The 24,388-nt window shown below is 39.1% G+C and overlaps 1 protein-coding gene across 1 annotated transcript in view; it reads right to left on the bottom strand.

The window, feature by feature from the left end:
- Positions 1-3,077: 3,077 nt before the first annotated feature.
- LOC124301494 (protein tincar) overlaps positions 3,078-24,388 on the bottom strand; it is a 131,065-nt gene continuing 109,754 nt past the window's right edge. The window contains exons 7-15 of the mRNA XM_046756615.1: positions 11,901-12,581; positions 11,464-11,651; positions 11,112-11,305; positions 10,516-11,018; positions 10,198-10,402; positions 7,494-7,626; positions 7,341-7,394; positions 5,972-6,187; positions 3,078-4,908 (exon numbers count right to left, since the gene is read on the bottom strand). Of these exons, the coding sequence (XP_046612571.1) occupies positions 3,814-4,908; positions 5,972-6,187; positions 7,341-7,394; positions 7,494-7,626; positions 10,198-10,402; positions 10,516-11,018; positions 11,112-11,305; positions 11,464-11,651; positions 11,901-12,581 (3,269 nt within the window). The 3' untranslated portion in view covers positions 3,078-3,813. The remainder of the gene's footprint in view (positions 4,909-5,971; positions 6,188-7,340; positions 7,395-7,493; positions 7,627-10,197; positions 10,403-10,515; positions 11,019-11,111; positions 11,306-11,463; positions 11,652-11,900; positions 12,582-24,388) is intronic.

Below are 24,388 nucleotides of genomic sequence, written 5' to 3'. Positions count from 1 at the left end.
CGTTGAAGTAATTAGCGTCTTATTATTTTTCGGTATACATCTCGTGTCACCAGTTCAATTAATTTTACTACATACACACATGTTTATGTGCTTCTTTTTTTTATCGAATCACTATTTCGTTTACGTCAGAATTATCCCATTGTGTCTATGTTACAATATGTATGCACAGTAGGGTCGCGGGTTGCAAGTTCTTATCTCCCCTGCATTTTGTAATTTTTTACTAGTACACAAAAAAAACCCGCAATTATTATATACCTATCATGTTTATCAAAGTCAGTTTTCGTCAAATGGAATGCATCCGGATCTCTATCCTAAGAACTTTAGGAAAAAGTGATCACCAAAAATCACAGTTTTTTGAAGCTAAGGAAACAGGGGAACTAACTTGTTATTTTACTTTCATTTGTACCAAGTAACTGAACTTTTCCATGGAATAAGAAAAAAAGTACGAATTTCTTATGCAGTACAGTGTTATTTCGCGATTAGTGTCAATACCAAGTAGCAAAATAGAGAATTTCATTTTTTCTGGTTCTAGGACTGTAAATTTTCAAGAATTTTCGCAACCGAATACGAATTGAAGATCAAAAATGCAGGAGTGAGAAATTGTGCTACCGTTGTTTTGCTTTTAATGCTACCCTAATGTGTATGTTGCATCATTGCATACGCATACAGTTTGTGTTCAATACTTCAAATTCAGTTTAAACATAGTTGAACACAATATGAAATCATGTTTCATGGCGTAGTATTTGTTTCGATGCTTTTCATGACTAATGGTGATGTTTTTCTATTATCTTTCTTTTCGAATTATTCTCTTTATCAATTTTGTATTTACTTACTTGTAAACCTATAACACCATTTCGTACGTAATTGTTACTATATTATATTACTGTAAACATTCTTCTTATTTTCATTATCATAGTTATAATAATTGTTATTAATATTGATAGTATTATTGTTAATATTATTATTTCATTATTGATAATTTTATTGTTAATATTATAGTTATTATCATCATTGTTATTAATAATATAATTCTGCCACGCATACAAGTGTACGTATGCATGCGTATAATACACCGAAAAGTGTGTATAAGCAGACAGACATTACCGGTGATTTTTATATCACTGGTTGTGAATCTGATATCGTATTATGGTTTATTGATATTATTGATTGATAAGCACGATTCGACTGAAAGATTTACGAGATATTTGTGCTTCTTCTACATAATTTTAACGTAGAACTTGCAAATACAAAAACACAAAAATTAATAATCCATCATAAAATGCAGGAAATAAACATTAACAGGTCAACCTCTGATAGATGAAACTTCCGAAAATTATCATCGACTTCATGGTCGTCATCATCGTCTACCTATCTGGTAGATTCTCACGCGTTATCGTACGTGACTATCAATACTAAAAAAATAAAGATCGTAGGAAAAATAAAAAAGTAGAAACATTTTTATCATCAAAAGTAGAAATGTTTGTTGATGGCATAAATTGGGACAATAAAGTGCCTATTTAATACAGTGATTGGAACCCTAATTCGTTCCGCTAAATATATTTTAAAAATAATGATACGTACATAATCAATTCCGATGTGAATTAGCTAGGATGATTGCTTTTGAAGCATCATGAATGCGACAAAAGAAGATATTTGTGAGTTGATCGATTGAACTAAACAAAAATGGTGATGATATAAGATAACCGCGATGGATGAATGAAGTCATTTTTCTACTATAGCAATGTACACATGTCTTTAACGAAATTTACATTTGCATATTTTAATAGAAAAAGATAATCATACGATTAATAATATAATTTTTATAAAATTCAATATTTAAAAAAACTAACGTTACTAATTTTATACAGTAAGCTTGTACAAATGTTATTATAATATAGCATTACGATTATCATTTAATTATGCATCATCACTAACGGAATATTTGTGGTTGCTTTCATCTTCTTTGTTGTTTCACCTTATTTTTTTGTTTTATATCTAAATGGCCTTTTACACAATGATGGAACTAGGACAAGGTAATCTTAATAATATTCAGTGTGTCTAGAATGCACCGCAAACTTCACATCATACGTGTATATTTATGGCGCGAGACGTGAATTTTCCGAGTACTGAAATTGAAAGTGTCAGTGGAAAGAATTTGTGTCTGCTAAATTTGAGACATCAACGTTTCTTTGTTAAATTGATTACCCCTTCAGTTATCCCCCCAAAACTGAATTCATCTAGAAATTTATAATCTTCTGACAATTATCTTATTGTCGCAATAATTTTATCAATTAAATTTTCACGACTATGCCGGAAATTAGCGCTTCGACACATGGAATGACAAAACGTATAACCACATAAATTTGTTCAGCTACAAATTGCTGTTGAGTGGTTCTCTCCAACAGCAATAAGTACTCGTAGTATGCGAGGGGACATTTTAACAGTGATAAAGAATTCGGTAAAGCAATCAACGCCGTGTTCAATTTTTCTCGCAATTAGTAGATACCACAACTGATGTATGTATATTAATTAGATGGAGGATTGCCTAAGCTTATTGTTAGAATGGAAATCACCTGAAACAGTATCAAAGACAACCATTAAATGAGCCCAATATGCATATTTGTTTACATATAAAAGCAAAAATGTATATAATATTATATACACATGATTCGATGAATATATATATATTAGGGTGGTCCTTATTTTGGGTAAGTCGGAATTTCAAACCTCTCACCCCTTGCATATCTCCCATTTGCCAAAAAAAAATGTGTGCAAAGTTTAAGCCCAATCGAACAACGTTTACCCGTGGCCCAAGAGAGTCAAAGTTTAATATTGGAGCCAAATGGTAAAAACGAGCTTGAAGGCCTTTATTTAAGTAGACCAGCGAAAAAAAATCGTAGCAAGCTATAATCCACAAGATTATTAACTAAATTCACAACTAATTGAATGTACTGATACCGAGTTCCGCCAAAAATTTCTATGTCGAGTTGTAGATGTAAATACGTAGATTCTACAACATACGTACATCTACAAATACGTACATCTACAACTCGACATAGAAATTTTTGGCGAAACTCGGTATCAGTACATTCAATTAGTTGTGAATTTAGTTAGAAATCTTGTGGATTATAGCCTGCTACGATTTTTTTTCGCTGGTCTACTTAAATAAAGGCCTTCAAGCTCGTTTTTACCATTTGGCTCCAATATTAAACTTTGACCCTCTTGGGCCACGGGTAAACGTTGTCCGATTGGGCTTAAACTTTGCACACATTTTTATTTTGGCAAATGGGAGATACGCAAGGGGTGAGAGGTTTGAAATTCCGACTTACCCAAAATAAGGACCACCCTAATATACATATATATATATATATATATATACATTATGCATATGATTTTGGGTTTCTAGAACGGCATTTGATTTACGTTCACAACCGAGGTTTACCCTCCATTGAATTAATACATAACTAGTGGTTAAATATGTGAAATCTTTGAAGCATAAACGTTTTGACAACAGATAAGTAAGAGCTGTACCTCGACACAGTTTTTACAAACGTTCATTTTCGGGACTCATGATCATCAACCGCACACCACGTATGTATTGCAAACTTTCATTCAACAGTTTCGGCGACTAATTATTTTTTAACACAGGAGCAACTTTCGGAGATTAATTATTTGTTAACACAGGAGCAACGTTTCGTAAAATAATACTCTTCAGTGCAGATATGATACAGATTATATTCTTCGTTTGTTTGATGAATCCCCGATCATTAATCATTTCAACCTAGATTTGTTTCCTCTCTCTCCACACGTGGCCTAATGCGGTAGGCAAGTATCGGAGTCCCCGCTGCTGGCCATGGAGAAGTTTGCAGAATCACGATCGCTCTGTCTAATCTGTGCGGGTGCTGAAAGCTTACCGATCTGCGGCTGAGGGAAGGTGTGATGTCCTCCCGGCAGTGTCCAGGGTTGGGAGTGAACCTGTACCGGTGGAAACCTCTTGACGAAGGGGTTCGGCCCACCGTGAAAAAGCCTGACGCCGTTATGATGAGAGGGCAGGGTGGTGTGACCGGGGATGGACGAGTGAGCGGGAAGAGTCGTGTGCCGAGGAACCGAGCCGCAACTCCCGACCGATGCCATGTTGTTGTTGTTGTTGTTGTTGCTGCTGCCACTGTTGTTGTTGTTCGTACCGGCGAGATTGTGGGATGCGTGGGGCAGCGGCATCGTCGAACAGTGTGGGTAGGTCACGACGGGCTGGGTCGGATAATGGGGGAGGGTGGCCGACGAGGCCTGCATGGAGCGGAGATCGCTGTTCTCGGTGAAGGAGGTCATCCGCATGTTCGTCGACCTGCCGAACGGCTCTTCGTTAGGGTTCAGGGGCTCGCTCAGCTTCGGCCTGGACAACTTCCGCCGTATTACCACCGTCGCCTCGTTCGGATTCTCGAGGATCACGGCCGGACATCCGGCCACCACCATCTCGCTGCCATTCATCAACGGCGTGTGGTTCACGTATTGGGGCGAAAAGGACTGGCTCGTACCAGGTCGCGAATTAGGCGGCGAAAACGCCGTCTTCGCCGTCGGTGGCTGCACACCCCGTTGCAGAGAGCAGCTGCGCCATTGAGGCTCCTCTCTTGGCTCCCCTGTCAAGTCGTCGACGCTCGTTGCGCGACGTTGCGAGCTAGATTGACTCGTGTTGCTCGCGTTACTCGCGTTACTCGCGTTGCTAGCGTTGCTAGCGTTGCTAGCGTTCGAGTGAACGCCGCTCGACGTTTCGCTCTGGCTGCTCGTGTTGCTGTGTACCGTCGAACCGTCCAGCGGTGGTGAGTTTGAAAAATCCGATCTCGGGGTCAACTCCTCGTGGGGCATCCCAGAGTCTGCCCGACGCAGACATCTCGGTGTTTGTCCACCGTTCATCTACAAAAAATAACGTGGGGTAGAGTCGCATTCGACATTTGTATCGGACAGTGATGAGTCGTTAACCACTTCCAGAAATTTCGTTGCTATATGTATATTTATATTTCAAGGATTACATTGTTTTCTATAATATTTCTTTTTTTTTAATCGGTTTAAAGAAATTGCTAATATCGCCAATTTTTTTCACCTTTTACAAACGTTTCAGGATTTTCTGGGGCAGATATCTGGGATTTTATTTTCCATGTAATTATTTAAGCTTGACGGATTTTTTAAAACTTTTACTCAGATTTCGTGAGTTTGCAATGTATAGGATTCAAAGCAGGTTTTTCTTTTATCAGAATTAGTTATGGATTTTTCAGATTCGCCTGTTGAATTTTAAGTACCCAATGGATGAAATTTTTTAGTAGGCACGACAAAGGTACAACAATAACGAAGGCAGCTATTGCTTTGTAAATTTCAAGAGTGATCAACCTCAACGATATTGTCCATTTTTGACAATCAATAAACCTACACACGGATCTTAGAGCTAATTGTCATGCATGGTCAGCAAAGATTTGAAAATTCTGTAGATGCAACTTTTTCGATTATATACCAACAAGGTAACTTCGTGAGTCATCTCGCTCCGTTAAACGAAACGTTGCAGGATTGTAGAATCAGTGAAAACGTTCGATATTTGATTTCGTATGTTGTGTAATCGCATTATAAGGCGAATAACGAAAAAAATGTGATACTTTGTGAAGTTGATTTCACTCTTCCAGCATGAGATTCTGCAGCATAAAAAAATACGTTTGGTATGTTTTCACCCGCTTTACAGTCCTGCAAAGTTTTGTTAAAATCTTCAGAGGGATACATCGCGAGGTCCACTTGTACAGGTAAGTACAAAAAATGCGCTGCTTACTGATAGCGTTGTTGCCGATTGACTCGGTAAAAAATGAAGTATTACCAAATTCCTGCAAATTCACTATTATCAGTCAGGCATCAAATCGTACAGAATTGTCAACACATACATAGTTTTCTCAACCGTAGTGATAACTGATGCGTGTTAGTAGACGTGGGTTAGTACCTGCGGGTTACTGTTCAATGGCGCAGTGACGACCTCCGTAGGAGGTGCTATGTTAGTGGTATTCGGCGACGAAGGCTGCAAGGGAATTGGAAGCGGCGGTGGGTCGGGAAGAGGCTCAGGAGTCAAGAGGGGTGATGGATCTCCTTCCGAGGGCTGCAGGTCGCGATTACCGCTCGCATAGTATGTCACATGGTCGTCGTTCACGCACTCCAGCAGCTGTTACGAAATTCATGCGGTGTTAGTGCAAATTCAACCAAGTTATTATCTTTGAGTCGGTTAGGTGCGACGAGGTCAATGGTGACTAACGCATTACTTTCAAATGAGCTCAATGAAATTAGTTGATATGTTTTTTTTTTTTTTTTCACCCTACAGCTGTGTAATACTTGTTCAACGGTTTCTTAGGGACATCTAATTCGATATACCCTCGGTTTGTAAGATATTGCGGGTTGAGTGGCTATTCCCTAGTTCTAACTTCCCGCTATGCGGAACCAACGATAATTCATACCCGAGTTTTTATTCTACGATGTAGTTTTATCTACGTACACACTCATGACTCACGTTTATGATAAGCCTTCTCTGTCAAAACAGTCGCTTATAAATGTTACTATTGATGCTTCAAAATCTTGTTTTCTCAATTTTTGTGGTGATAATAGTGTGAGAGATGATCGCGTACAATTTTTTGCCAAGTTCTGCATAATCAGCCGTTTTCTGATAAGCCGCTTATACTCATATTTGAACTGTGCCAATGAAAACGACGGGCCCACTTTATAAGGCAATACGTCTGTATTATAAAGACTACTTATCGTAGATTAAAGTAGAATGTGATTAAATATCTTCAAATATTGCGTGAGAATGGCCACTCCCATACTGGCAGGAAAGTAAAATAAAAATCTGTTCAAGTGTGCTATTTCCGATTTTGATAAGACTTGCAAGAAACTTATGCAGACTTCTCAAATATTAGGTATAAAAGCGTATCAGGAATAAGAGAAATCATCACCTAGTTAGTTGTTATCCAACAATAAACTTACTTTCTCGACAGAGAATGCTTATACCTACTGATTTCTTTGTTTCTATTTTCATTACGATTACCATTGAGAGTTATGAAAGTCTATCGCCAGACTTTCCCGTTTTGAAGACATTTTTCATGCAAAATTTCGAATAAAATACCATCACTACTCTATAGTTGCATCATCGCCTAGAACACCAATTATCCAATTATATTAAATGTAGGTATGTAATGTTAACATAAATATGTGCTATGAAAATGAATTAGCGCACGCATTACTATTTCTTCCACGGTTAGATTAGCGTTAATATTTTTTCTCTAGCACACATACAGAGCGAATACGGTCTTTACATCAACTCTTACATCCACCATTCTAGGCGCATTGCTCCAGCTACGAGGTAGCAGCCATCTTCCCCACTGTTGAAGTGAACATTTCAAAAATAAAAGAATGAGAGACGATGGAGTATTATTCATCATTATTGTATACGTACAGGTGAGAAAATTAAACTTGCTCACCTTATTCTCTTCGGAGTTGGAATCGTCCGCTGGATCGTGACCAGACATCAGTGGGAGTTCGCGTAGCGTTGCGTAGTCCCCATCATCATCCGGTCCACCGTCACCGACACCTCGTCTGGCTTTTCCCTTATTACTGAAGACGACAAAAGCATGATTAGTAGCCATCGTTGCAAGCAGTTAGAAATTAGCAAAATTTAAAAAGTATGTATGTGCATTTTTTAGCAAACTCTTTCAGGAATTTTAAAATTTGATCTTATTCACTCTTTGAATTCGACCTAGATTCAATTTATCTCTTTATTTTTTAAAGCGAGACAGTCGATTGTACCGATATTAACAATGTATAGAAAACAAACAATTAAAAATTGTGCAGCAAATATGAGTATATATGCAAAGTATGAGATAATTAGCTTCGATGCGCAGCGGTGTTATTCAAATGTTGCGGATTAGATTGAGAGATTATACAGCGCCGTCATGTTGGATGATTATTTAATAATATGCGGTTAGTTGTATTGGGAAGTTAGTTGAGCAAACGAGTGAGGCGATGGTGATGGGATCGAAGCTAGGGAGGTAAAACGTGTACGTGTGGTAGTTAGTAGACGTGGTTAAATGAAGTACGTTATGTATTTTACAGACAAATGACTACAGAAATACAATACATTCTACGCGAATGGTGGTATCTATAAAATGTGCCACTCGATACGAATACAGTGCTCAATTCAATGTAACATTAATCGTCTACAGAACTTAATTTGCGACGGCCGTTCAAACTGTTTGAAAACCTTACGGTGAATAACTATATGCGCATACTCCGGTGAAAATTCGCCTTTCGCAATATTTGAAAAAGTTCACCGTGTCACTGGATTCCAAGAAACAATAGATGAAAGAATTTTGCCTGACATTTTAAGGTGTTTTTTTACCGAAATCGACTCTCGAAAAAAACCTTATCTCGGAATATGATGAAAGTTGAAGCAACCATATCCATGTGTAAAAATTTCACGGTCGGTTGTTGGACAAACGCAAAAGAAGAATATCTTGGAAAATCGAATTTTTAACATGGCTGTACGGCAAACTCACCTTTCACGCGCTTTAATTGAATAAACGTTCCGGATTCCTCCCAATAACGAGTCGAATATATTAAGACTACATGTACCTAATGATTCTGAATAATTTCTACAAGGTATATATTTTGTTAAATTTTGAAAAAGCAGACTTTCCTTGGTACGTAACTTCGTGAACACTGATCAAGTTAGTGCAAGACTGTAATATAAACGACAGTTGAGTATCTTCTAGTGATACTGGTAAGACAAAACACGTGTTTTCATAATAATCTGAACGAATTTTCTGGAAACATGGCTAATGGTACAGACATTCGAGAACCGTGAGGTTATATGCCTTATATCGATAAAGAATGAATGAATTTCTAAATTTTCGAAAAAATTCTTTACATCCATCTTCGTACCTGCTAATCTGCGATGGACGAAAATAACTTTTTTTGAGAAGTGCACGAATTGTGGATACCGAGAAGGTGATTTGGATATTTTCACAAAAGCTTGTATATTTTTTTAGTAATTATCTAAAAAAATGTTGCCGATATGCAAGTAAAGAAATATTTTCACCAGGGTATGCTTCGCTGGGCGAATAGACTATAAACGTCTCATAAATAATCCTAAAAAATTTTTAAATAATTTAATCGGGTTCCAAATTGTTCGAATACTCTGCAGTTGATCCAAGAATCTTACTGCGGCACCTAATTATTCCGTTAATATTAACAAATCAGGTGAGTCTAGATACTCAACTTAAGCTATAACATGACGCGAACGTGAGATCGCATGTCACTAATAGTACATCATAAGTAATATGTCTATAAAGACTAAATATAAAGTAATAATGGTATGCATAAAAAAAAAAAAACCATCGTAGGTAATATGTACATAAAATAATGCATGTGTATCAAAAAATCAACCTCAATGATACCCTTTTAATTACCATAAAAGTTGACCTCCTCGCTGATGAAAATACAGCATTGTAAGAAAATCAGCTACTACTTGGCCATTCTGAACTAGTTGGGCAGAAAATTTGATCCCTAAACTATTTTTGTTATCGAAATTATATACCGATACGCATGTATCAATGCCTCAAGTACCTCACTGTTGGAAGAAACTTAAATTTTAAATTATCCACATTTCGTGATGGTTGAAATTAGTCGAAAAGCATGAGATGATGGAGTTATGCAACAGTAATTGATAAACATGGCTAGTGCCGTTTTGCATAAATGACAAGCGCATGATTTTCCGGATTCGACAGCATAGTATAAATTATTTTTAAACCTTTTTAGTTGCCTTCCCGCAAACTTTACTGTGTTTAATTCTGACATACCAATGAAAACAAAGCAATAATTTTCTTTTCACTCAAATGACGAGAAGTTGAAACACAGTAAAAAGACATACCACCTTACTCTCGAGCTTCGCAATAATGTACAACGTCAAGACAAACGATAAAACTTGCTGATCATACGTGGCGAGCAAAACGTTACAAAATAAAAATAATACGTGAATGTTTGAAGTAGTGAAAGATTACTTGAACACAACGAATTAGATGATACCAAACGATTGTTATCACACAGAATGTTAAGAGCCAAGACAGACGCACAAACAGACAAACAGACAGACACAAAGACACCAAGAGGGAGGAGGAGGGTAGTTACCGCGCGCCGGACGTACTGGGCAGGTCGTTGAAGGTGACTTTCGGCTTCAACTTTTTGTTTAGCCACCCCTTGTCCCCGATCTGAGCACCAGAGTCTGCATCGGTTGGAGTTTGGGCCGGAGATGGTCGAAGCTTTGGTCTCAACCAGTATATCTGCTCCTCACCGTCAGCGTTCGACTCGCCGTCAACGGAGTCGGAGTTACCTCCTAAATGAGAGGGGAGAATGTTATGACAAACGAGCATAAAAACGACACAGACCAATGGTTATCGATCATCTCGTTCTCCATGACAACAGAGCCCCGCTCTGTTAGCCCCTCACCTTGGGCGCGCGCCTTCCGTTCCATCGCAGCCTTCTGAATGACACTCATGATCGCCTTCTTCGGCGAAGTGTCAGCGATGGTGTAAGTTCTTCCGTTACCAACGACCAGGAGAGGAGCGTTCGTTCCCTCCTCTTCGTCCCTGGCAGAGAGGAGGTCGACGTCTGTGACAAGTTTCACAGAGCGTGCAGATCGAACCGTTGCCCTGCCAATGGTTACTCTGAGTTTGAAAACCCACTTCTGTTTTATTGTAAGAAATACCCAGAGGACCAGCCACAGAAATAGGTGGAGCACGGTCCCGGCGATGCAGGCAAGTACCGCGCCATCGAGACTTCCGCGATAGACTACCGTGTAGTCGTACAATAGGGGCGCACTGCAAATAGCTATCGCCAGGAAGACGCAGAGCGCTACGCAGTGCGTGAAATAACCCCATCCGTTACCGTTTCGACCCTCCTTCAGCAGTATTACACGGCGTTCGCGTTCCTGGTTCAAGAACGCTGTGAACCTGAGGTAAAGTAAGTCGGAATTTGAGCACACTTTTTGGAAATTAAGCAAAATTAAAAACCTTGAACAACTTTGGGGTAGGTGAATGACTGACCTGCCGTGAGCGTAGAGGTACATCACCATGCTCGAACACAATACGAGGAGGGACGAGAGCGCGAAGAGAGCCAAAGTCACGTGTGGGTTCAGCAGGAAGTAGGAATCTCCGAGAAACGTTGAAATCGTGCTCGTCGGCAAGATGGTACGATGCCGTAGCATCGGCAGTACCTTCAAAGCCCCCACGACCTGCACCTGTGAACCAGGAAAACGGCGACGCGTCTTGAATTCCTCGAAATGTTGCGTATTATTAACGTTATCCAATGATAATTGACAGTTAAAGTTAATGGTTCTCTAACAGGTTAAGAGTGATGTAATCTATGTAACATAAAAACCAATGGACAGTAATTTACCTTGTAAAGCACCGACATTCCCGCGTAGGCCAGCAAACTCTGTGCAGAGTTGGCGAGCAGCTGAAGGCTGAATATCATTCCAAGAGCCTTGTTGCAAGACCAAAAGACGGCGGGATATCTGACAGAATACACTGCGAGAGCCATTGCGTAGTTTAAGTACTCTAATGTGATCGGGCCGTGGGATTCATCTGAAATTTAGACAATTCATGTTTGATGGAGTAGTCTAACAATATAGTCGGAATTATATCATTACACAGCCCATTTTATTTAGTCGAAGTGTATCAGAATGACAAGTTGTAAAAACTTATGCCCATTATCTTCAAAAATGCTCAAGTCAAGACCAAAGAATTTTTGCATTTTTGTTTCAACATATCGTGGATATTTTTGAAAATTTTCGATCGTGTAATTTTTTTTATAACGACTGAAGATACACTAACCAGAATCGAATTCTACATTCACGTTTTCCAGATGGTCCAGATCAGAAAGACTGTTCATGGTCAACGTCAGACTTTCCGCAGTCATGTTACCCTTGGTTGGTTTGGTGGGTTTGGTGGGTTTGGTGGTAGCTACTTTGGCGGTGACCTTTTGCTTCGTTTTCAGTTTGACGTTGCCGATTTTCGGTGCGAGTTTGACGGTGGTTCGCTTCGGAGAAACGCTTGCTTTCGTTGTTAATTTCGTCGTGAGTGTCGGAGCCGTAGTCACCGTTGTCTGATTGGTGGTCCTTACGGTCGTTGCCCGAGTGCCGATTGTGGTTGGAGTGATCGAGCTGGTCGCGGCGATAGTCGTCGACGTCGAGTGGTTGAAGTACGATACGGTGGTTTTATTCAATGCAAGTAAAAAGTCGTTGGGTTTAGTAAACGCGCGGCGAGCGTCGAGCATGTTTATGGTAGAGCCCTTTTCAGAATTAGTGACGCCGGCTTCCTCGGTTTTCGGTATCTCCGTTGTCGAGGCGATGATGCTCTCCCTCTCCTCGTTAAGAAACGTTGACGTCACGTACGGCTGGGGAGTTATGAAGCCCGAAAGCGTACTTAGGTTGCCAGGAGGATTCATGAAGCTCAGGACCACCAGTCGGTCTTCGTGAACCACAACCCAGTCCAGATCAGTGCGCCAAATGGCTTCTGTGAAAAGAGAAATGAGGAACGCTGGTTTAGGTACGTCGTCTATATCGACCGGGTCTGAAAGCGATGGAAAATGTACGCAACAAAAAATAAAAATAAAAACACTACGAGCCTAATGAGAACACGCGAAAACATCAAAGCTCCGCGCTCCTCCGTGCATAATGTATATTCAAATTAATTACGCCTATCGATCTCTTTGATACGGAAGTTTGAATGTGTTCAAACGTGCGATATTCCTGGCAGCAATTCGATGAAAAGCGAGAAAGTTGTTTTGGCGGTGAATTACATGAAGCATGATGGGAGGGGTGGTTGAGGGCACGAAAACGCGAGGATGTAACATGAAGTAAAAAGAAAAGACGAACAACGTGAAACAATACGTTTCAAGTCTGCTTATGCGGGTAGATAAATAAGATCTCTGTTCAACCCCTGGACAGCATCCAAAAGAACCACTTGAGAGGTTGAGAAATAATCCTTCAGAGCAGTTGTTCGTGACACTGACGTCTCTTTTACTTTCCTTCTTCCCGTCAAGGCTTTCGTACAACTGTATCAGTCGTACGCATACATAGGATACATGTTGTCACGGAAGGCGAAAATTCCCACGTTAGGTAAGAGGAAAAATATATTATGGGTGCAACGTTGAGATAACTAAATAAGATAATAGAGGAAAGGAAAATAATTACAGAGAGAAAAGGAGGGAGCACGTTCTTTTTTGGAAATGAGGAAAGTAGAACTGCTTCGGTTTAAATATCGTGAGCCAGAATCTGTCTTGTTATAATCATTCAATGCCGGACAATAATAGAGGAACAGAGTTCGAAGTTGTAATTTCCTGCGTCCATGTCATGAAATAGTGTTCCTCGTCCATTGGCCCCCGGGGGCTGCTGGGACGGAGGTTTCCTTTATATACTAGAAACTTGGTCGAGAGTTCTCTATCTCGAACAAAACGTTTGATTCTTTTCTTCCCCTCCAGTGGATATATGTCCCTATACGACTGGACGGCAGGTGTATTAGTGTGTACAGTGGACATTAGATGGAACAAAGAATGTTCTCTCGATCGTTTTGCGTCTCGGGAATATTGTCATGTGAGGTTTGCAAGCGAAAAATTGTTTGGTTATTTAATCGTTGATCCATGTGGATACAGGCATCTTAAATGTGCTCGACGCACGTAATTCTGGAAAAACAACTTCGATTTCTTTAGTTTTGATCTCGCGGTTATGGCTGGTCTGGTAGAAGTTACGTCGGTAAGATTTGACCGGAAGGTTTGGCGATCGAATCAAGTGCAATAATCCTTGGCCGAACGTTGGTGTGAAACGTTTTTGTACGCCGCTTGTGGTTAACTTATACGAGTTTTAATTTTTCGTGTCACGCTCGGCGCTCGTCTGTTGGAAGTTTGGTTGTCCGAACGACGGCAGAGGTACAAGGGACTCAAGGGAGTTAAAATGATTTACAAGATAGTCGTGAGGTCGTCTCTCATTATACACGCGGAGGGTGAAAAAGTTTCCGCGGCAGGGAAACGGGGAGAAAAAAAATGGGCCGGAAGGCGAGTCAGAGACACCGGTTAATTAGCCAAGCTGGCTGATGCCACGACCTGAGCAGCCTTCGGACGGGGGTCGTTTAACTCTTCCCCTTCGGCGCTTTAGCCGGCAATGGCGGAGAAAAAAGGGGATGAAAAAGGAACAATAGAAAACGCCCTGTATTACCTTGGGCAAGGATTAGCTTGGCATTGAAAGCGTTGAAACTGTCACGAAGCTCGGTGCCGTAACCGTTTTAATTCTTGCCTCGTACGGTCAACGATGCGCGATGCCGCGGTAAAAGAAGTTCGGAATCCGATCCGGATTACATATACTGCAGAAATCTTTCCCGTACGCAGAGGCATGGAAAGAGACTGGCAACTTTCCGCTCTTCCCTGCCAAATGCATTTTCAAAAGTTTCTTAGGAGATGCGAGGAGAATACTTTAGAGATGGGGGAATAAAAAGTACACGGGATAATGATAAAAGGAGGATATACTGCACCACGATAAACGAAGTCTCGCATTATACGAAAAATCCCAAGGTGCTCGTCGAGTCAAGTTTCAGGAAAGGAACAAATAAGTCCCACGTGAAATTATACGAAAAGCATTAGCCCCGTGATTTATATTTGTTACTTGTTTTCTTTCGATTCAAACAAGAAAGATATTCACGATTTATTCTTTAAAGTATATTAGAAGTACAAATTTTGAAGATAGAACGAATTTTCAATCAAATTAGCTGAATTTATCTTCTGCTGGCAGTAAGTCAAATGTTAGTTGTACCGTGTGTTTTTTGGCAGATGATTTGAGCCTGAGTCCGGGGTAATTGTTTATACGTAATCACAGAGTCGTTCTGATATATTGGCAAGGAACTTTTGAACTATCACAGAAAACAGTCCAACGTTTGACATTGTTACAAGATCATAAATTGTACGCATATCTTCATTTGGACTCCAAAATAATCATAGTTGTTCAAAAAGTATTTGAAATAGGAAATACACAGTGCCATTTTGCATTTCATATGCATGGTTAAAATGAATTTATCCCCAAATATTACCCAACTTTAATGCTATGTGGTGCAATAAATTATCAACCTGCGATTACGATGCAATTATTGTGTACGAACTGTTACAATCCTTGTTTTCTACACGCAAATATATCGCATATTCGCAGAAGCAACGAGATGGGCATGAGGTGCAGGTGGAGAATATCAGTATCGTAGTATTCGCTCGCCTCTCTGTCCAACCGTCTATTTATCTAGTCTGCTCCATGCGCATATAATACCTACGCTCGGTTATGACCACAGCCGACTACATCCAGTGCTGTGCAAACGGTGCAAACGAGCGCGAAAATGTATATATGAACGTGAACATAATTAAGATGGAACGCCATTTCACGTATCTCTATTCGTTCGCAGCTATTTATCAAGCCAGCATTGTTCGTAGAAAACAGGAGCAGCTTCAACCAGAAATGAGCTTCTAGGCACAGTATTTTTAACTTTTCGAAGCATTTATTCGTGTATGCAGTCCTCAAAAATGGAAAAGACCAATCGGTCTTCATTTTCTGCAGTGAAAATTTGAACTTCAGAAAGGAGAAGTCAAAACGGTGGTTGATGGAAAGAGAGTGGTATTGAAACTTGAATTCAACCGCGCTTACTTTTCGTGTGTTAATAAAATCATGTTTATTACATTTAAAACTTGCAATTAGTCATGTATATACTTGCCGTGTTGATACCACGAAAGGCTGAATTATAAAGGGTTAAAAAAAAGGAGATAATTTGTACCTCAAATTAACGTGATACAAAATTTTTGGTATTGGAAATGAAATAATTTGTAACACATTGATTGCTCTTGTATTTCTAAATATGCGTGAAGAGTTATGATGAAATATGCATTTACGAAGTCTATAGATTGCAATTTTCTAAGGTATGATTTAGATTGATCGTGTTGGTCAAGTACGTTATTTCTTGGCTTTATATTGATACGCGATCTTCTCTCGACTTTTTGATTTTGACTCTCACGTATGATGAAGCGAGCTTTCCCCATGTATGATTTATTATACTCCCTGGGCCTCGTATGAGAAATGTCCGGGTAGACGAACGGTACCCGATATTTGGCGACAGGCGGATGAATTTTACATCTTGAACAAGGTTTACGTTCCAAGGAACAATAGTATAACCCTTGAATTTTTTTCTATAACTCCCCAACGATGACCTTTCGACTTTAAAATTATTCACGTTAAATTTTACGGCTAAAAAACAATGCCGGTAACATATCTACGTAAAAATTCCTTACGCTACGTTCCAACAGAGTAAATTAAATTGTAAAAAATGACGTCAGTTAATCATTCGATTCATCAATTAAATCTCTATTCAACAATCATACGCGTCGTTGTTATACGGGTACTTGATACTGCGGTCAACATCAAGTTCAATAGCAACATGTACACGATATCATGGGATCACCCTCCAGACTGAGTGCGAATGTAATATCCGTTCAAGCCGATACGATCGATGCATCCCTGAACTTGAGGAAGAAAGAGAACTGGCATATAGAGAGAGACAGAAAGAGAGAAAGAGAGAAGGAGAGAGAGAGAGAGAGAGGGGGGAGAGGGCGAGAGATAGAACGCTACAACTGTTGCACACCGGATGGCCGTGGCGGTTGCGTTTGGCCGAACAAATTTAGCAAGTAAATCAACGGCGGCGCTTCGCTTTTCTACACGTTACGTATATCCAGGTAGATAGCTGGCGGGTAATCAACTTCGGAGAATTCACGTTCAACCGGGACCAATTATCAGCGATGCCAATGGTATGCGGCGAATGTCGATAGTCACGGTAGACTTTAGAGCGATCAATGACAAATTAGTGTATTATCGTTGACGTACCGTGAGTTTTTTTAACGGTGGAACGATCCGTCTGCCTGAGGCAGGCAACCAGAATTACGCCTCATGTTCAGGATGATCATCGTATGCCGCCACCTCGTTATCACGATGAACAAATGGATTTGATGACAGTTCTACTCTTAATTGTCTCATTATTGCCTTAGTCGATCGTCCGAATTCAACTTTTCATTATTTTAAACATTTCCTGATATTGGCCGTAATATTATAATGGCCGTAGAGGGATGCGGTGCTGAATCTGGACATGAACTGTAAATCCGGTTGCCTGCCTCAGGCGTACACATCGTTCCGCTGTTAGAAAAACTCAAGGTGTATAATTTGACTAATGCAATTAGTTTCACTGATAGGAAATGAAGATTCCCTTTTCTCTCACTATTTTACTCACGCTTCTCCCTGAGGATTCATTTTTTTTTTTTTTTTTTTGGCAATTGTTCCAGATTTTATCTTTGACTTTGATCTGAGTTTTGACTTCTCGAAACGATATGCCTGTTGTATTTGTCATCAGGAAAAATGTCACCTAGTTGAATAAAAAAATCTTTTCTAATTCGAAACACGTTTCATCACTCACACAACCGTTGCCCAGAATTTCCCAATATGTATGTGTGTATGCCTGGGTGTGTGTTTGTTTGTTTGTATGCCTGCGTGCGGGCGCGTGCGCAGAAAATGTTGTATTCCGAATTCCGGGAAAACGGCTTCATCGATTCGAGTGAAAGTTGGGTGAAAAATCAAGTATGAGGCGAAGATGATCAATGATAGTTTCCAAGCTTCTACCGCTTCCGGTTACAAAATCGTGAATTTTTAAACGTTTCAATTATTATTTCGCGTATCCTAAATTACAGAGAAATATCTTGACTGACTTGGACGAAATTTTAATAATACACATGAAGTATTCGGTAGAGACGTGTCTCGAAAATATTAAAACTTCTACCACTTCCGGTTACGTATATTCTGAATTCGGAGGGAACGGGTGCGATTGAAATTTAGCGTAAAAAATCAACAGTTCGTTGTTTCTGAAAGAGATACAGCTCGTAGAAGAATTATTTACCAATCATTTTGAACGGCTTTTTTATTATTACAGATGACACGTAAAATAACATAAACATTCTATCTCGAAAGGCTTGTTAAAATTCATTTGCGAGCTACATAGGCTACGATTCATTCGAAACAAGTGAACTTTATGATATTGCCGATGAACTGCTCACAGTCGAATTTTTTTAATCCAAAATACACGCGCTCGTATTTTCATGACTCACGGGTTGGTGATTTGTTTATGGAAATAAAAAAAAAAAAAAAATTCATATTGGATATAATATTAAATTTCTGCCAAAGTTGGCAAACTCTAAAAAAATGACACGTGCAAACACTTTTGCATTTCTATCTATCCACGCATGTTATACCTGTGGCAACGTTTCGCTTCGTGTTGTTTTTCATCGCGATCCATCGTCTCCGGCACCGCTTGGGTTCTAGATACGCTTGATTTCAATATTACGCGGTATTCCTGCAGGGTTCCTTGATCGAATAACCTGGTAATTAGTTTACATAAAATTACACGTACCGCCACTGTCAACCGAGTCGCGTGGTTAGGGCAGCACCCAGAACGACACTCTGGTAATCGGGTTATCGACATTCCCGTCGCTACACTTCGTATGTCCACAAATGTATAGGTACGCAGATAAACAAATTACACCGGTATTATTTCAATGCGTCGAATGAATTCTGCATGCGGAATTCTCATTACATGCCACTGCTGACTTGTGCGAATGATTTACATTTAATTGCGCGCCCTTCGTCGAGTTCATATAGTTGACATGATTGCAGTTTAAGTAATTAGTCAGGTTTCAGTATTGTCTCCGACAAATTCAACTCAAATTCTGACTTATTGTTAATTTCAGGTTCTCAAGGAAGAAAAAAATTCAGTACTGGATAGTCGATCAATTTTTAATGTTGTATATATGAAAAAAAAACAACGAAATACCTGAAAATGGAACATTCTACTCAAAAATTCACAACTCGCTGAATTTTCTATATCTTGATCTGAAAATTGACTGAGTAACCATCAAGACACAGATAATTAAGAAAAAAAATATGGAGATACTGTGCGTTGAAAAAAAGGTACTTTTGTAGGGTCTCGTTTAAATTTATGGGCAGGCTCATTGTCGGACTGCTATTATTAGCTTCGGCGTTACTCGAGATCATAACTGTAACACGAGATACGTTGCACGACCTGGTCTTAAGCTGAGCGAGGCGAGATAAGGCCAGGAAATGTCGGTGACGACGTATTGATCGATCCCGTGTACAGTTTGATGCACCGGACCGCAGAATAATCTCACAATCAGTGTAAAAAATTATATTCTCTTGTTGAATTAATTCGCAACGAACATTGCGATGGATTCAATTATTCATTTTTCTAATGCTTCAAGCACTTTGATAATTTTTATTGATTAGAATCTATTTTAGTTTATACTTCTTCAAAATTTCACATAAATTCCAAAGACTTTCATCTTCTACATATAACTTTGACGTATTTTGTACAGTCTCAAAAATGTATCGCAATTTTTTTAACATCTTCAAACATTTAAATTTTGAGTTTTGTGGCTGAAAAATGTTCAAAATATCGAAAACGAGAGAATATAGGTTAAATGAATTCTATTCTCGCTGTAATAAATGAATTGGTTGCTATTTGAACTGCGTTTTATAGGGTAATTCGTGATAATCCGTAGCACCGTTGACGATATAAATTGTTTTAAGAATTTATTAACGTGGAATTGAAAAAGGAAAAGAAAGAGAAAAATTTACAGATAATCGTTATATCATTTATACTTTCAATCATCGAGCGATTCCTCGCAATGACCATTTCTGTAAATTTCTTAATTGTACGAGGTACGTCAGCGGTAAATCCTTCCAGTAAATAGCCTTGAATATAACTTCACTTCCTTCTTCCTTTCATCGCGTTTCCGTTTCTCTCTCCCATCTCGCTGCCTTCACGCGTGGCGCGTTGATTTTAACTGAATTTCGTACGAAACAATGCAATCAGTGGGTGCGGTGATTCACACGTTTCATTGAAAATTACAAAGGCGGATTTCCCGTACGTAGACGTGTACAGTTGCCAACGTATCCCGTCCCCGCTCGGGCGACAGATTCTCGTTTCAGTCAGATTAATCCAAATTTATTCCACGACCCTGCGTAATCAAACTCAATCACCAGCAATGCTAACGCTGTCTCGACCTACGCACACATCGTACTTCAATACTTGCCACTAAGCATCGCCGTACGTTTTCTCGGCTGCGGGTCACAGATTTTAGTAAGATCTAAAGTCGAGCGAGGATCTATCACATCGGTTGAATGCTCGATAGTTTGTACGAACAGCAAACGTCAATAATACACTACTGAAAAAAAAAATTCGCATGATTTTAAGGATTTGAGAAAATCCAAATGATTTCGTAAGATTTCACGAATCGTGTACACCAGATTTCAACTGTGGTTGACCCCTCGCATTCAATGGTCGGTTAGATTAAGGAGCTGGTAAATTAGTGCAGACCGCGAACATTAAATTAGTAATGTTGCTTTAAATTTCTATGACCATAGGTACAGGTGTAATTATGCGGAAAGTTTAGCCATAGTAGTAGTAAAAAAGGCAGTTCAGATCTGGTATCGGATTTTTGGTATCCCTAAAATTATTCTCATGTATCATTATAGTCGCCGGTCAATAAAACGTAATCAAGCAGCTAAGTACTTGCGTTCCATTTTTTCAATAAACAGGGATATTCGGTTTCGCGGTAGTGTACAAATTAACGGTGACGACACCAAAAGGGGATGAAAATAAAATTGATGTAAAAACGTTGAGCTTCTTTTTTCTTTTTTTTTTTGCGGACAGCTAGATTTTATACAGTTTAATGACGCGTGAAGTTTGCAATAATCTTCTTAGGAAATTAATCTTACTCATATAATTTCGGCCGACAAACTTCACCCGCTTTTTTCAACGAGGATGATCGATGAAAGCTGATGCAGTGCCACCAACGGGAGCAACGAAAACCCTGGATATAATTATTATGCTGCGGGTCGTAAAATTGTACTAGCAATAAACGAATTCATCGTACGCAATATTTTATTACTTTTTAAGTAGGTTATACGCATCGCATACGGTTACACTCGTGTTCGACTCGAAATCGACGGACTCCCACCTCGTGTCGCTGTTGCTTGAAAACCGATATCTACTCAACTTTCTCGAGCACTTCCGCTCGCCGACGTGTCAAGAACTCGACTGAAAATCTGAAAATCACCTCGCTACCCCCAAACTCGGCTCGTTTCTGCCCGATTGTAGCGCCCGACTCCGGTGGCTAATACGAGAAACTTTTCAATCACAATACAGGGTCCGTTACTCTTACGCACCTCCCACGTAATTCGAGTCAAATTTCTCTCTATGGGTATAGCAACACAAATATTCTTATCCTCTGATTTTAACTAAACATTTCTTCCTATGTATTAACACGAACGCGAACATAAATTTTGATGTTTTTCTTTTGTTTTTTTTTTTTTTTTTTTTTTTTTAAGAAGGTTGTATTTCAATTAGTCGGTGACAGACGAAGATTAGAAATTTTTTTGGCACAGTGTAACAATTCGTCAACAAGCAGTGAAGGCAGTGCATCGAGTACATTCTAAATGTTACGACGTAATGAAATTTACAGTTACAATTTGAAATAGAACACGCTATCGCAATAACTACGTTTACATGCGACGCTCGGTATGTACTATAAGCGAACGTCAACGATGTATTATTGTCTGAACTGTACATAATGTGGCATCGTTAATTCATTGATGGCAGCGTGTAATTAATCACTTTGCTTCACCGTTACTGACGTGTATAACGTGCGGCAGTAAACTAAGTAAGTCGAGGCGAAACACGGGGGATGGCAAAGCACAAGCAACTTAAGCCCCTCTCTGAACTTTTGTCAGTCCCTTCCCATTGTCATTCCCGCGTATTATCATTACCAATCGTGCATTTTAACAGAAAATGCGAAATAGCTCACGTCGCACTCGGAAAACATCACTAATGACGAAAGTTCTGAAATTAAGGAAACAAACAATCCAACAATGTGAGGTTAAATTCATGTAGAATCAGCTAATGGCGGAAGATTCTCATTTCCGAAATTTTTCATAATTTCAGCGGATGCACTATACATTTGGAAAGGAATACGTTCGTTTGTTTCAGCGTTTTTTAATCGCTCAAATCTACCATCGGAGACAAGAATTTTCGAAATTTTCTGCATCAATATCGTAAACAAACATATTTTGCACGGTGGCAGTGATCTCCGAACAGTTGAATTTTGTCGTAACATTTTAACAGAAAAAAAATGCTTCAGATAATTTCAAATCCTCAGAAAACTACTTTTTTAAATCCATCCGATGAGATTTACCTATTTTTTATCCTATTACCATTACTTATTCACCTGATTGAAGAAAAGAATAATTAATGAAATTTTTTTAACAAAGAAAATTCTTGTATCCTCCGCAGGTCTGGTATTTCAGTCAAAACCAGTCATCCTTGAAATATTTAGACAACAAGAAGTTGCATACCGGAAAAATAATTTTCGTCATTGTGCTTTTCGAATATGGAATTTAATTAGGGACGATCGTATCGTTAATTTTTATTCGGACACGAGTCATCCGGCTTCGTGAATTAGTATAATTGGATGGTTCTGCGGACAGACAAAATCTGTACGAGATCAAGTTATCTACATTTAGCCAAGCTGTCTGCTGATATCCGCACGAGGACTCGGATAAATTTCGACAGATATCCTTGCACACAGGACGAATGTTTTGGCGTTTATTACTCGAGTAGGGAAACTTGACTGTGCCAGGCGGGTGCTGAATTCAACAATGTACATCCACCGATGTGGCATTTTCCTTCCTAATATCCTACACAGCTGGCTTAATAAGCCTTGATAGCTCAAACTCCGGAGCGAAAACTTCCCCTCTGATTATCATCTCCTCGGCACTGGGACCGCAGAAACCGACTCGCAAAATATACAAGGTACTTAATCGCGCATCCGTACTGCCGGTTTAATGCAATTTCTGCTGAATCTGCAAATTCGCATGTCGATCCTGTTTTTAAAACCAAATAAGAAGGACAAAATGAAGAAAACGCATTAGTCTGAATTAGAATTTGTAAGGAAAGTTGTAACGACAGTTCGAAACGTTTTCGGTAATGTTATTTGTGCAAATGATAGTAAACAATAATAAAGCAACATCTCTATGTAATTAAAATGCATACGAAGAAATTCGAATAAATCAAGCTAAAGATATCAACAATTTGAGAAAAGTTGTTGGAACTGGAACGTCCAAAATTATAATACTTTGGCGTTTTTGAAATGATTCTAACGTTTTTGGGCTTATTATGTTCAATAAAAAAATCTTCCGAGATCGCTTGAAACATTTTATTGTATCCATTACTTAATTTTTCTCAGATTCATTACTATATAGTGCACATAGTAAGCATGTTTTATTCGTTTTTACGCCCGAATAACATTGCTGGAGAATTTTCGAAGGCTTTTTCTATCCCATATGAACTTTTGATTCAGATGGATCGAGCGATTCAACCTGAAACTTAAATTTCAATCCGTATGACCCGGTGAATTTTTAAGGTCCATTATTTTTCAACTTTTTGTGCAAGGAACGCAGATACGTAATTATTTCTTTCTTGAAAGAACATCAAATAACAACAACAACAACAACAACAACAATAATAATAATAATGATAACATTCAAAGATAGCACAATTGTGCGGGTGAACGGAAAATTATTTGTTTCTTTCGTTTTTTGTGCGCAAAATTTTGCGGAAGGTATACGAATGGACGTCGATGAAAATTCGAGCGTCTTTTGTGATGATTTTGATATTGTTGTAAACGTCCTGGGTGAAAAATATATCTCTCGAATAACCCAATATTGGTCGAAAATCGACTTTGCGATAAATGGCTTGCAGCCCCTAAATTCGAAAAGCCCTATGCCCGGTGAACTGTGAAATAAAACGCAGAGGAGCAACCTTGTCGGATCATCCATTGAACAACTTATCTCGGAGAACCTGAAACCGATCTCGACGAGAAAAACCGCATGACTAACTTTAAGAAAGCCTGGTGAAGTTTTAATTTCAGCTGCCGACCGAAGAAAAATTCGGACATTTATTTTCCTTTATTTCTCTCCTTTCGCACCGCAGGCGTGCTTATCTTTAATCCCAAGAAAAATACGATGCTACCAGCCGCCAGTTATTTTTTTTTTTTTTTTTATCGTCAAGGGATAAGTGCAAATTTTTTCAGACTCTGCGTGAATATTTTTGGACACTAATTTTTACGATCTTAGTCCGTAAAAATACATTATTCATACCGAGTGTTTGTATAAGTTTTTATAATC

Source organism: Neodiprion virginianus, chromosome 3, assembly GCF_021901495.1.
Source record: "Neodiprion virginianus isolate iyNeoVirg1 chromosome 3, iyNeoVirg1.1, whole genome shotgun sequence".
Lineage (NCBI taxonomy): Eukaryota > Metazoa > Arthropoda > Insecta > Hymenoptera > Diprionidae > Neodiprion > Neodiprion virginianus.
The sequence above is the reverse complement of the archived record's forward strand: the minus strand, read 5'-3'. Positions and strand labels throughout refer to the sequence as shown.